Below are 13,637 nucleotides of genomic sequence, written 5' to 3' on the forward strand. Positions count from 1 at the left end.
AGAAAAACACGAGTTATTTTCTCATATTTTGCACTATTCTGTTTTTATTACCAAACACCAAAAAAAAAAAAGAAAGAAAAAGAAAGTAAGAAAGAAAGAAAGAGAGGTCAACAAATGTTATGTTAGTCCAATACACGTTGGGAAATTTATTTATTCTCTACTCACTTATAGCTGTAACAGCATTTGTTTTGTGTCTCTGAGCCCAAGGAACTGCTAGCGCCACCATTTACCAGAGACAGGAGGAAGATTGGAAGAATACATGTGGAATTTAAGGGGCACATACTATTCTACTTCCTCCTCTGAAGACCTTCATCAAAAACATAGAGTTCTGTCTTTTCCCTAAACTTATGACCAGAGCATCTTTCCGAACTCTTAAATTTCAAGGGGCCACATTCCCCCTATTCACATCACTTGGATATCCATCTTGTCCTAATACCACTCTTCTTTAAGGGGCAGTTCCCGAGGGAGGAAAGATTCTTACTTAGAACTTCGGTTCACCCTTAGCCTCTCATTCCATTCCCTCTCCCCTCCGAGGGCTCAGGTTTTTCTCGCCGCTCACGCCGGGAAAGAAGTAAGCAAAATGCCCCTCAGAAGAATCCAAGTGAGGCCCCTTCGAAACCAAACTGCAGAGCTCAGCGGTGCGGCCCTTGCTGGGGGACAGCCTCTTGGTCTCAACCCCATCCCTGCAGGCAGAGATCACAGTCCCTAGCCTGGAGGATCCGCACTGCCACCCACCTGCCTGCGCGCGTCCGACAGCTCCCGCCACGTGTAGAGACACAAGGCCGGTCCTAGCCCCGTACAACCCGCTCGCCCCGCAGCCGCGAAGGGCTAAGCCTACCTGCGAGAGCGAACTGCTTACAGCCGTCACCTCTCGGTGGAATCGGCCTGCGGGGTATTAAAAAAAAAAATTCCCCGGGCTCCTCCTTCTCCTCGTGCTCCTTACGTGTGACCTCTCCAACCAATTGGAAGCGCAGGGGGAGGAGCGAAATCCGCCCCAGGTGACAGGCGACAACCGAGTCCTGCCGGTGCGAACGAGCCGTGCAGTTGCTGGGCCAATCGGCAGCGTGGGTGGGGAGTTCAGAGGAGGGAGAAAGTGGAGAAAGAGGGCGCCCAATCAGGTCTTGGAACCCTGGAGTGACGAGTCCTGTGGCCCGTGGGCTTCCGAGTGCGGCGTGCAGGGGGCGTGCCCGCCTGGCCCAATCCGTGCGAGTCCACGGTGCGGAGCGAGCGCCTCAAATGCTCGGGTTTCTCAGCTGATTGTCTCCAGCCGGGAGTTGTTTTTTGCAGCTACCGACCAGAGCCGCAGCAGGAGGAGCCGAGACCCCCAGGGGGGCGGGGAGAGGAGGAGGGGTCGGAGGAGCCGCGGCTGCTCTGCGCGGGGCTCCGGGTCCTGTCACGGCACTTCCTGGGGAAGGTTGGGGTGGGTGGGGGGGTAAGGCACAAATCCTTCGCCCCCTCGACGGCGGCTCCGAGCCCTGCCCCTTCCTTCCCGCGCTTCCTCGCTCGCCCCTCAGCCCCCTCATGAGGGTGTCCGTGCCGGGTCCCGTGGCCGCCGCTGCCGCCCCCGCGGCCGACCGTGAGCCCTCGACGCCGGGCGAGGGCGGTGGAGGCGAAGGCGCCGTCGCTGCCGCCTCGGGCGCCGTGGTGCCGGGCTCCGTGCAGTTGGCGCTGAGCGTCCTGCACGCCCTGCTCTACGCCGCGCTCTTCGCCTTTGCCTACCTGCAGCTGTGGAGGCTGCTTTTGTACCGCGAGCGGCGGCTGAGTTACCAGAGCCTCTGCCTCTTCCTCTGTCTCCTGTGGGCAGCGCTCAGGACCACCCTCTTCTCCGCCGCCTTCTCGCTCAGCGGCTCCCTGCCCCTGCTCCGGCCGCCCGCTCACCTGCACTTCTTCCCCCACTGGCTGCTCTACTGCTTCCCCTCCTGTCTCCAGTTCTCCACGCTCTGTCTCCTCAACCTCTACCTGGCGGAGGTAAGGCGGCAGGACCGGCTTGCGGGGCCAGGCGGGCGAGCGGGGCCGCTGAGATCAACTCCCGCTGAGGCCGGGGCGGGGGCGTGGATAGGCGGACCAGAGACCAGCCTGGGGAAACTGAGGCATGCCTGGAGGGCGCGCCAGTGTTCTCGCCCTAAACTTGAGCAGCTGATGGACTCAGTTCCTGAGGGGTTTGGGGGGTGAGTGGGTGAGAGTGTGTGTTCTGACAACTTAAGACAGCAAGGCGACCCTTTGTTCGGCGTTCTACCCCTAAGGTAAGGTGTTGCTGGCATCGCAAGAAGTATTAAGCCCCGGTAGCTCTGCCCAAGCAGGACTGTGTTGAGAGAGGTTGGATGCTGAGGTAGCAGCAGCTCTGCTGAAGCTGGACTGCTGCCAGCCATTACGTCACCAGGCAGAGCTGTTCCACTGCTATTGTTGCTGCGTTTCTTTTATTAGAAGCTTATATTCCCTCCTGCATCTCCTTTCCTGTGGCTCAATAAGCCTCACACAAATTCCGTTCTATAGTTCCCCAGCAGGGTTAATAATCGATAACCAATGCCTAGGGTCAATGGAAAGACCTCCATAAAGCCCTTAATGTTTGCTCCAGTTGCTTTGCGCTTTGGCTATTTTTCCTACCTCTTACAGCCTAGCTTCCCCCCCACCCCCACCCCTTTTGGAGCTAATTAAGAGAAAATACTAGCTTAACCTGTGCCTATTGCAGAAACAAACCACCGAACTGTTTTTGCAATAACTTGCTTAATAGCTGGAAGCTAATCACACCCCCTTTCTCTTTTATGAGGAATTACTGGTTGGATTGCATTGTTATGCGGAGCTTAGGTATTTGACCCATTTCAAACAGGTTTGGGAGTGTAAGGCTGTCAATCAAATGTGTCAGCTAGTGGTATTTAAGCCACAGAATTTTGAGAATTGCCCAAAAACTATCCCCCTCCCACCCTGCAAAAAAAAAAAAAAAAAAATCGCTTGAGGACGGAAGGAACCAAGGTGACATCATATACTTAATACTGACTAATATAGAACAATATTGGTCTATGCAGCTAATCCTCTCAAAGACTTTTGGAGGTGATGAGAATTAACAGTTATCTGCAAAAGTAAAAACATTTGATGCAAAATCACTGTTTGTATTTCCTGCATACATAAACCAACTCTCTTCTCCCTTAGTAGATAGGAAGTAGAATGCATAATTTTTAAATCCAGTCATAACTTCAGCTTTTTAGCATGCTAAAAACAACAGTTTGAAATACGTAACAAAACTTTAATTTAACTTTTAATTATTTTCCTTTCCCATCCCTTTGGAAGTCCAAGCCATATAGTGACTAAAAACCAAACAGTAAGATGCATAAATAAAAGCATGGGTAATCATAAGTCAAATTATTATGCCATAGTCATGTCTCTTATTTGACACTGTTCTGAACTTCTAGTTGTTGTTTAAACTTTAATTACACTTTTCTCCTTTGGAGTTAAACTGATACATTGGATTCTTCCTGACATTTCTAATACAATACCAGTGACCTCCTTTCTCAGAAGCTTTACACTAGCTTCAAATATAGTTAATTTACCTGAATGTGACTAAAAATCCTTATGCCATAAGTACCAATTAAGTTCCCCTATATATTTTGATTTACCAAATTATATTAATGATCCACTGTAAAATAGTTGGTGGGTGTTTCATAAAGTAGTTAAACTTTACTTTTTTCTTCAGATATATACATACCATAAAGTGTACAAATCTTAAATGCACAGCTAGGTGAAATTTTACATATGGATACATTCATGTTACTACCACCAAGTTAAGATATACAGTATTTCCAGTGCCTCGGATTGTTCCCTTGTGCCCTCTGCCAGTTATAGCTCTCACCCTGATTTCAACACAAAGTGGCTAAACACTATAGCAATAGAAAAAAAAAAAAATCTCTATAATTATCTCAAAATTCAAAAGGTGCACTTCTACAGCATAAACTACACAATAACTAGGTTTTCAGATTTTTTTAAATCACTGGTGTTCCCAGCTAGAGAGGAAGAACTTAAATGTCTAAAAGTCTTCCTGTTAAATGAATCTTGTTTGCGTGATGTAATTTTTAAAAAGCAAGAGAACTCTATTAACCTAGAAAATATAATTTGGAAGGAAGTTGGACTAAAGCTTTTTCTTTTTGTAATCTCTTAAAAAGTGTAGGTTGTTTGTGCTTGTCTTTATATTCAAATTAACAATTTTAAGACACATCACTGTATGTAAAAGAACAAATTTTTAACCTGTTTAAAAAAGAGGTATCTTAACCAGAAATCATTTTCCTATTCATTAGGAAAAATCTAGAAGAATTTGTATTTAAAAGAATATTTTAATTCAAAATTTTTTATCAATTTCAAGGAGATGGAAGTACACTTACCATCAATTGTTATGAATTTATGAAGCTTTCTCAGTGAGTTATTCATATTCCCAGTAAGTAGAGCAATACGAAGTCTATGTGGTAACAAATATTTACAAACCAGCTGATTATTTTTTAACCAAAAGGCCCTATGTATGTTTTAAATATGTGTATATTTTCATTACCAAATCACTGTGTCTTCACTGTCATATTAAATACCTTTTTTTTTACTATTGATCTCTTTAAAGCATTTGTCGTATCCACTTCTCACTGATTAAAAACATTCTAACTTTAAGGATTTATTTGCAAAGAAACATAGAGTAGTGTAAAAATAAAGTTAGTAAAACAGCCGTTACTACTTTGAACATATTTGGTGGATCTTCTGAAACTCATCATGTTTTCAAAAAGTTAAGACTGCCTAAACTACTCTTGTTGACTGCACTTGAATAGAATTGAGATAAAAATAAGTAGCAGTTTCTGAAGTAATTAGACTTTCATCAATAGAACATTTACTTTATCAGACAAAAGTTTACACTTGTACTTTTAGCACAGAAGACTTTAGTCTTTAAAACAGATTACAATGGTCCCGTTTTCCACTGCAGATACATTCAAGACCCCCGAGTGAATGCCTGAAACCATGGATAGTACCAAACTATATATATACTATCTTTTTTCTGTTACATGCATAGTTTTTCACTTAAAGGAATCACTTCATGGCCTCTCTTTGGCATATACAAATAGCCAGCATCACTACTCCTGTGTTTTAGGGCCAGTATTTAGTAAAGAGTTACTTGAACATAGCCACTGCAATACTGTCACAGTCAATCTAATAACCAAGGCTACTACTAAGTGATTAATGGGTGGGTAGGTTTTACCGCATGGATACCCTAGATTGAAGATTTTCAACCAGTGTGCTACAAGAATTTTTAAAACATGCAATACCTGACTAGTTAATGGCACTTACCACTTTTCCCTTAGATTCTCAAATTTAAAAAAAATGACAATAGCCAACACAACCATAGCTGTCTGCTCTGAATGAATCAAAAATATACCTTTTTTTGTCAGATCAGCAAAAAATGTATTTTTTGGTGTGCTGCAGAATTTTAGTAATTAGTTTATGTGTGCCATGAGATGAAAAAGGTTGAAAATCTCTGCGCCAGACAAAGGGGTAATTCATGTCAGGCAAAACGGAGCAGAATGGCGCAAGATTTCATCATGCTACCCAGAACAGTGCACAATTTCAAACTTATGAATTGTTTATTTCTGAAATTTTTCCACTTAATGTTTTCCAACCACTGTTGACTGGACCTACAGATAAGCGGAGCTACTGTATTTGATAAAATGGGTGCTATCTACCATTGAAAAGAGTAAAAGGACTTAAAATACAAGTTGATAGTATACTATCTTTGGAGTATTGTGATGCATGCCAAAATTAATGAGTTCATCTTGGAGCCTCATGTTGACATTTTTTTGCAATTTTGTAGCATGAATGCCAGATGCTTAATCAGGATAAAATACGGTGACTTAATCACAAGATCAAGACAGCTAGGAAAATTAAATTCAAATTTTAACGTTTACATTTATGGTTGCTATCATCGTCCCTGACAGTGGATGTATTCTTCCAAATATTGATGGTTTTGGTGAATTAGATGCAATTTAACTTATAGGTACTTTGGTTTTGTTAAAATGCACTGTGATTTCTCACAAAAGTATTTTTCCCACCTAAAGTGGAAACTCCTTTACAGATAAGAAGTTGTTTTATCATATTTTTTATCTCATAGCAACAAGAACACTGGGGAATATCTTATTGAGAGATAATCTTGAAAAGTCTAAAATCTGGAAAGTATTTAGCCATCAAAAATTTGGGAGTTAACTCCATTTTGATGAACATTTGAGGGAAATTATTTTTGTGCTTTCTAGGATATTTATATTTTTTGCCTGAAATATTGCTTATGGTATGAATGCTAAGATTCTCTTAGATTATCTTGGTTTAATTAGATAAATTTAATTTTTATTACTATAAGTAAATTCTAATGAAATCACTTTTTATATATTACAGAATTTTGCTTAGCAAAACTTTTTATATGATAGCAAATGGCCCATGGTAATTAGGGCTTTGCTAATTTGGTTTCAACAGTAATATTGAATAGAGAAGCCAGTAAACAAATACATCTCACATCATGAGTCAATTACTGTTTACTGAAATACTATTTACATCATGAGTCAGTTACTATTTATTGAACTATTTAGTTCAGTGTTGGATTTTTATCCATAATGGTGATTATAAACTGTTTTTGTCTGAATCTTCTAAACTGTTCTCTCCATTAACCTTGTTCTGTTTTTCCTGAGACCATCAGTGAGGTAAGAGTTTGAGATACAATTCTATGGACGAAGACATCATTACAATATCTTACATTTTGTGTAATTTAATATTTTCAAAGCCCTTTATAACACTTGTCTTCACAAACCCTATGATATAGGTGGAAATAAATAAGGTGTAACTTGTCCAAGGTTATATTGCTAATATGTATTAGATATGAGATTACTCTGTAACCAGGGGCTATTAAGTCTTGTCAAGTATTATCTCCTGATGAACTTTCCTGGATACCATCAGATATAAAACTACTAGATAGCCAGGGGCTATAAAGTCAAACATCTCTCCCAATGAGCTTTTCCTGGATATCATCAACACTTTGTTTATTATTTAGTGCTTCACTATTTAACTTTCTATTTTCCATCACTCCAAGCTTTTTTACTCTCCAGCAATTTTCTTCTTTGCCCTTCATACTCAGCATATAACCCTCATTTCCTAGTTTATAAAAGTACAAACCAGAGCCATATCACTGAACAAAGATCAGAGAAATGCCTTAAAATGCTGCAGAGAGCATTTAATCTTTTTCAATAAATGACTGAGCTGATAAGTCAAGGAAATCCTCAGAGGCAAGAATTCACAAAAGAAGATGTGAATGCCAAATGATAAAGCATCACACAGATGTTTGTCTTGGAACTGGGGTAATTTTTAGCTGCTTCCTGCTAGCCTAAAGCCTGGATTTTAATTTTATGTCTTGGTGGTATGGGGAGGTAACATTGGAGGCAATACCTTGTAGTGAGTTCTAATTAGAGATCTATTCCCTCCAGATTAATGCCAGAATAATCATAGTGTACATCTTCAATAGATTAGGGGGAAATAAGCAGATCCTCAGAGGTTGGTAATAGGATTTGTGCCTATCTCTGCCTTGGCTCTGAGTGAAAGAAATACAAATTGAGGGAAGAAAAGTTCCTCCCTGAGAATTCATAAAGCTCTCACACAAGCTTGAAACCTGAATTCATACCATTTCTATGACTTCAGAGAAAAAAACCTGAAAATGTAGTTTGTTACCTTGGCTTAATAGTCACCTCAAGCACCTGGAAAGAGCAAATGCAAATTGTCCTTTGAGGGGTATGCATTAAAACCAAAATCCTGGACTTCTGGCCAAGATGGTGGTGTAGGTAGACACGCTGCATCTCCCTCTACAACTAAGAAGGAATACGACTACCTCAGAACTGGAGACAACCAGAAGTTCCAGAAAATTGAGCAGCATGGAAGTTTAACATAAAGATATAAAGAGGAAATACCACAACAGGTAGAGGCAGAGAGGACATGGTGTGGTGGTGGTGACAGCAACAGCAGCTGTGGCTAGCTGGCGGATAGCGCAGTCACACATTAAAGTAGGAGGGACACCTGGAGAGCACTCCCAGCACCAGACCAGACCATATGGCTCACAGTTCCAGCACCAGGGAAAATAAAGCCTCATTGCTCCTGACTGAAAAAACCGGTGGGGGTTGCGGCGGAGGAAGAAACTGCCAGTCTCAATGGAGTCCATTTGTTTAGAGGGACCCCACAGTCCTAGAACGTCCACAGACCGAACCACTCTGGCAACCTTGGCCAGGGCAACAGCTAGAGAGGTGGCAGTCCCATACAGGAAGTGGGAGAAGTGCCTGAAAAAGGGATGAGTGGCGAGCAAGTGGCCTTGTTTCCTCTCAGACCCCTCCCCCACATACACTGCCACAACATGGTGAAACATGTCACCCCATACTGAGGAATACCTAAGGCTCCATCCACCCTTTATATCGTAACAGGTGCAACAGCTCTACCTGAGACACAGAAGCAAACACAGGAGCCTGTCAAGTTGAGGAGACAGAGAAGTATAGCCCAAAAGAGGGAACAGATCAAGGTTCCAGTGGGGGAATGAAGCAACAAGAAGATAGCCAATCTAACAGACGAGAAGATAGCCAACAGATGCAGAGCTCAAAATGCTGGTGACAAAGATGCTCACAGACTTGACAGATATGCTTGAGCATGGCACACACAGGGAAGAAGTGAAGGCTATGCTAAGTAAAACAAAGGAAAATTCACATGTAAACAACAGTGAAGGGAAGGAAACCAGAGTTCAAATAAATTATTTGAAACATAAGAAAGAAAGAAACAGTCAATCAGTACAGAATGAAGAAATAAGAATTGAAAAAAATGAGGAGACGCTTAGGAACCTCTTGGACAACTTTATACATGCCAACATCTGAATCATAGGGGTTCCAGAAGGAGAAGAGAAAGAGCAAGATATTGAAAACTTATATGAAAAAATAATGGAGGAAAACTTCCCAAATTTGGCAAATGAAATACAGTAGTCCCTCGCTATATCGCGGTTCACTTATCGTGGCCTCACTGTATCATGGGAATTTTTTAAATACGATATTTAATTATTTATTGTGGATTTTTTGCTATATCGTAGGATTTTGTACTGTATACGTATGTTGTTAAAGTTACATAGGTTTAAGAGTGTAGAATAAATGTAAGGTTCCTAAGTCGCGGGGTGGGGGGGTCTGGAACATAATACCCATGATAAGTGAGAGGATACTGTAGACATACAAGTCCAGGAAGCATAAGAGTCCCAAACAAGCTAGACCCAAAGAGGACCACACCAAGACACATCATAATTTAAATGGCAAAGGTTAAAGATAAAGAGAGAATCTTAAAAGCAACATGAGAAAAGAGTTACCTACAGATGGGGTTCCTATAAGACTATGAGCTGATTTCTCAAAAGAAACGGTGCAGACAGGAAGCAATTGACAAGAAGTATCCAAAGTGATGAAAAACAAGGACCTACAACCAAGATTACTCTATCCAGCAAAACTATCATTTAGAATAGAAGGACAGATAAAGTGCTTCCCAGACAGGGTAAAGCTAAAGGAGTCCATTACCACCAAGCCATTATTATATGAAATGTTAAATGTTAAGAAAAAGAAGATCAAAACTATGAACATTAAAATGATAATAAACTCACAACTATCAACTGAATCTAAAAAATTAAAAACAAACTAAGCAAACAGCCAGAATAGGAGCAGATTCATAGCTCTGGGGGTCATTTGGAGGATTATCAGCTGGGAGGGGGAGGAGGAGAAATGGGGAAATGGTGCAGTGATTAAGAAGCATAACTGGTTGATACAAAATAGACAAGGGGAAGTTAAGAATAATATAGGAAAAGGTGAAGCCAAAGAACTTATATGTACAACCCATGGACATGAACTAAGGGAGATAGGATTGCTGGAGGGAAGGAGGGTACTCGGCAGAGGAGAGCAAAGGGAAATGAAATTGGGACAACTGTAACAGCATAATCAATAAAATATACTATTAAATAAATAACCAGAATCCTGACAGATAAAATTTGAAGGAACATGAGCTCAAAATGAAAAATTACACTAAGAAATCTTACAAAAATTGAATCTGTCAGAATTAACAAATACATAATATAAAGCATTTATATGGATTAAGAAATTAAACAGTATCAATATATGTTCAAGAAATTAACAGGCACATTTGGAAATGAATCTTGTTTAAAAATGAAAAATGTAATTAAAGTTAGAAACTGAAATGGGTGGTAAACAGCAGATTAAATAGTTTTAAAAATTAGTGAACTAGAAGATCTGAGGAAAACAACCACCCAAAATGACAGCCCAGAGAAATAAAAAATGAAAAATATGAACAAGGGATTAAGAGAGAATTAAGATCTAATGAGCCGGTTCAATATATATCGGAGTTTCAGACAAATTATTCAAAAGATTAATGACTTAAAGGTTGCCCAAATTTACAAATAACACCAAGTTTCAGATTCAGAAAGCCCAACAAATTCAAGTCAGGCTAAATGAAAATGAACTCCTTTGAGTAAAACCTCAAAATACCGAAGACAAATATTTTTTTTTTCAGATTTAATGTGTTTTATTGATTAAAATATTACATTTGTGCCAATTTCCCTTCCCTCTGCTCCCCTCCATCCGGTGGCCCCCCTCCCTCCAGTTGTCCCCCCCTTTTAGATTATGTCCATTAGTTGTGCATACAGTTCCTCCCAACCTCTCTCCGTCTATTCCATTCCCTCCTACCTTGATCCCCAATTCCTATATCATCTCCCTCCCTTTCCCCATTCCCCCTCCCTGTTGACCTCCCCCCAATATGCTTCCCGTACCCACAGTTCCTTTTCCACTCTCGTTGCCTATTTAGTTTGCCTTTGTTTCATCTCCCTAGCTTCTGTTTTTTTAAACCAGTCCCTTTAACATCTCATATAACAGTGGTTTGGATCTAATGAACTCTTTCAGTTTTATTTTGTCCTGGAAACACTTTCTCTGTCCTTCTATTCTGAATGACAATTTCGCTGGGTAGAGTATTCGTGGTTGTAGGTTTTGGATTTTCATTACTTTGAATATTTCTTGCCAGTCTCTTCTTGCCTGTAGGGTTTCCCTTGAGAAGTCAGCTGATAGTCTAATTGGGACCCCTTTGTGCATAATTCTTTTCTTCTCTCTTGCTGCTTTTAAGATTCTCTCTTTATCTTTAATTTTTGACATTTTGATTATAATGTGTCTTGGAGTGGTTCTCCCTGGGTCCAGTCTCTTGGGAACTCTCCTTGCTTCCTGGACCTGCAAGTCTATTCCCTTCCCCAAGTCTGGGAAGTTCTCCTTTATTATATTTTCACTCAATTTTTCAAGTTCTAGTTCATCTTCCTCATTCTCTGGCAAACCAATGATTCTTATGTTGGGCCTTTTATAGCTGTCCCAGAGGTTTCTGATCCTCTCATTGTTGCTTGCCATTTCCTCTCGCTGCATTGGTTGACTGCTTGTTCCTTCTCCATATTCCAGTTTGTTGAAATGGACTCTGGATTCCTCACCATCTGTCTCGTATGTGGTTTTGTTCCTTTCGTTATGAAAGTTTTTCGCTTCTTTCTTATCTTTTTCCTGCTCTTTTGTGAATTCTGTAAGCCACCTGATAACAATGGCCCAGAACTGAGCCTCTGACAGGTTTCTTATCTGTTCATCTGTCAGGTTCTCTATCTGCTGTCTGGTGAGTTGTGTCACCGGGATCTCTATATTTGTCTGCCACATTTTGACAGATGCGTTTTGTTTTCTTGGGCCGGCTGTCCGGGGCAGTGCCTGTGTACGCGTCATAAATCAGCGACCGGCGCCTGCCTGTCCGCGACCTATTTCGCAGCCCTGTGGTGCTTTCTTTGGGGGCGGGGGTCCAAGATGGATTCACACAGTTATTCAGCTAGGAGACCGGGATCTGTCCTCCCGCCCCCCTGGGCCTCACTGTTCAAGGCGATGCGGCGGCCGCTCTCCCCAGCGCCGGAGTCCCGCACCGCCAGGGGCTTGACCGCAGCCGGGACTCCTCCCCGGGGTCGCACACCGCCTGGGGCTTGCGCAGCCAGGACTCCTCGCTGGGGTCGCACACCGCCTGGGGCTTGCGCAGCCGGGGTCGCACACCGCCAGGGGCTTGACCGAAGCCGGGATTCCTCGCCGCCCGCCGCTCAGGGTGCGACCGCAAACAGCACTGCCCTCTTTAACTCTTACCTGCCCAAATGGCACCGCTGGTTTATAACTTCATATGTTGGACTTCCGTGTAGTTTTATTTTCTGGAATTTGTAGTTATCCTTTGTTTTGAAGTAGTTGTATTCCTCTCTAGTTGTAGAGGGAGACCTAGCGTGTCCGTCTAAGCCTCCATCTTGGCCGGAAGTCCGAAGACAAATATTTTTAAAACGACCAGACAGATAAGAAAGATAGTGCTGACAAAAGTACTTTGAAGTTTTACTCTAATGTGTTCAATAAAACATGAACAATTTCAACAAAGCATGATAACTTCAGCAGAAATGGAAAATATTAAGAACAAAACATAAATTGTGAACCCGAAGAACACAAACTGAAGTGAAAAATGTATTTAAGGGGTTCACCAGCAGACCAAACAGGAGAAAGGACTGATGACGTCAAAGACAAGCCACTGGAAATAATTTAGTCAGATAATCAAAAAAGAAAAGAAGAATTAACAAAATGAAAGGGACTGTGGTACACTATCAAGAAGACCAATATCCACATTGAGTTCCAGACAGATGAATAACCAGAAAGTGTATTCAGAGAAATAATGGCCATAAAGTTCTGTGATATTAAATGGACATCAGATCCAAGAAGTCAAAGGATACAAAAAAGAGGAATCAAAAGGAATTCACACCAAGATACATTATAATCAAATTGTTAAAAGTTAAAAACAAAGCATTTTGAAAGCACAGAGTGAGAGAAGAGACTTGTCACATACAAGGGAAGCCCCATAAGACTATAATGAGACTTTTTAGCAAAAATTTTTCAGGTCAGAAGAGATCATTTTGCCGGATGATCATTTTAAAGTGCTGAAAATAAAAACTAATATCTAAGAATAATATATTTTCCAAAACTATTCTTTGAAAGTGGAGAGAGAAAAACTTCTTGAAGTTGAAACAGAGGATACTAAACAGTAACATAACAATGTAAGTATGAAATTCATTGGGAAAGATAAATATATAGACAACTACTGAATACAATTTATAAATATGCAACCAACATCAGTGTATTGACAGAATTAAAGGGAGAAATAGTAATACCATAATAGTAAGACACCTTAAGACCCCAATTTCAATAATGGATAGAACATCCAGACAGAAGATCAATAAAGAAACAGTACTTAAGCAACACTATAAACCAAATGAACCTAACAGGTTTATACAGAACATTCCATCCGACAGCAGGACAATGCACTTTCTCAAGCACACATGGATATTTCTCCAGGGTACATAACATGTTAGGTTACAAAAATGAGTCTTAACTATTTTGAGAAAATTGAAATCATACCAAGTATCTTGTCTGACCACAATGGAATGAAACTAGAAATCAGTAACAGAAGTAAAACTGGAAAATTCACAGCTGTGTGGAATATAAATGGCACAATCTTGAACAATCATT

At 41.2% G+C, this 13,637-nt stretch overlaps 1 protein-coding gene across 1 annotated transcript in view; it reads left to right on the forward strand.

Annotated features, from left to right (window-relative positions):
• Positions 1-1,521: 1,521 nt before the first annotated feature.
• The window catches only part of GPR137C (G protein-coupled receptor 137C), a 50,359-nt gene continuing 38,243 nt past the window's right edge, over positions 1,522-13,637 (forward strand). Inside the window, exon 1 of the mRNA XM_090272048.1 lies at positions 1,522-1,968. Coding sequence (XP_090128174.1) covers positions 1,522-1,968 — 447 coding nt within the window. The remainder of the gene's footprint in view (positions 1,969-13,637) is intronic.

This window comes from Furipterus horrens, unplaced genomic scaffold (assembly GCF_987537825.1).
Source record: "Furipterus horrens unplaced genomic scaffold, mFurHor1.1.pri manual_scaffold_3, whole genome shotgun sequence".
NCBI lineage: Eukaryota > Metazoa > Chordata > Mammalia > Chiroptera > Furipteridae > Furipterus > Furipterus horrens.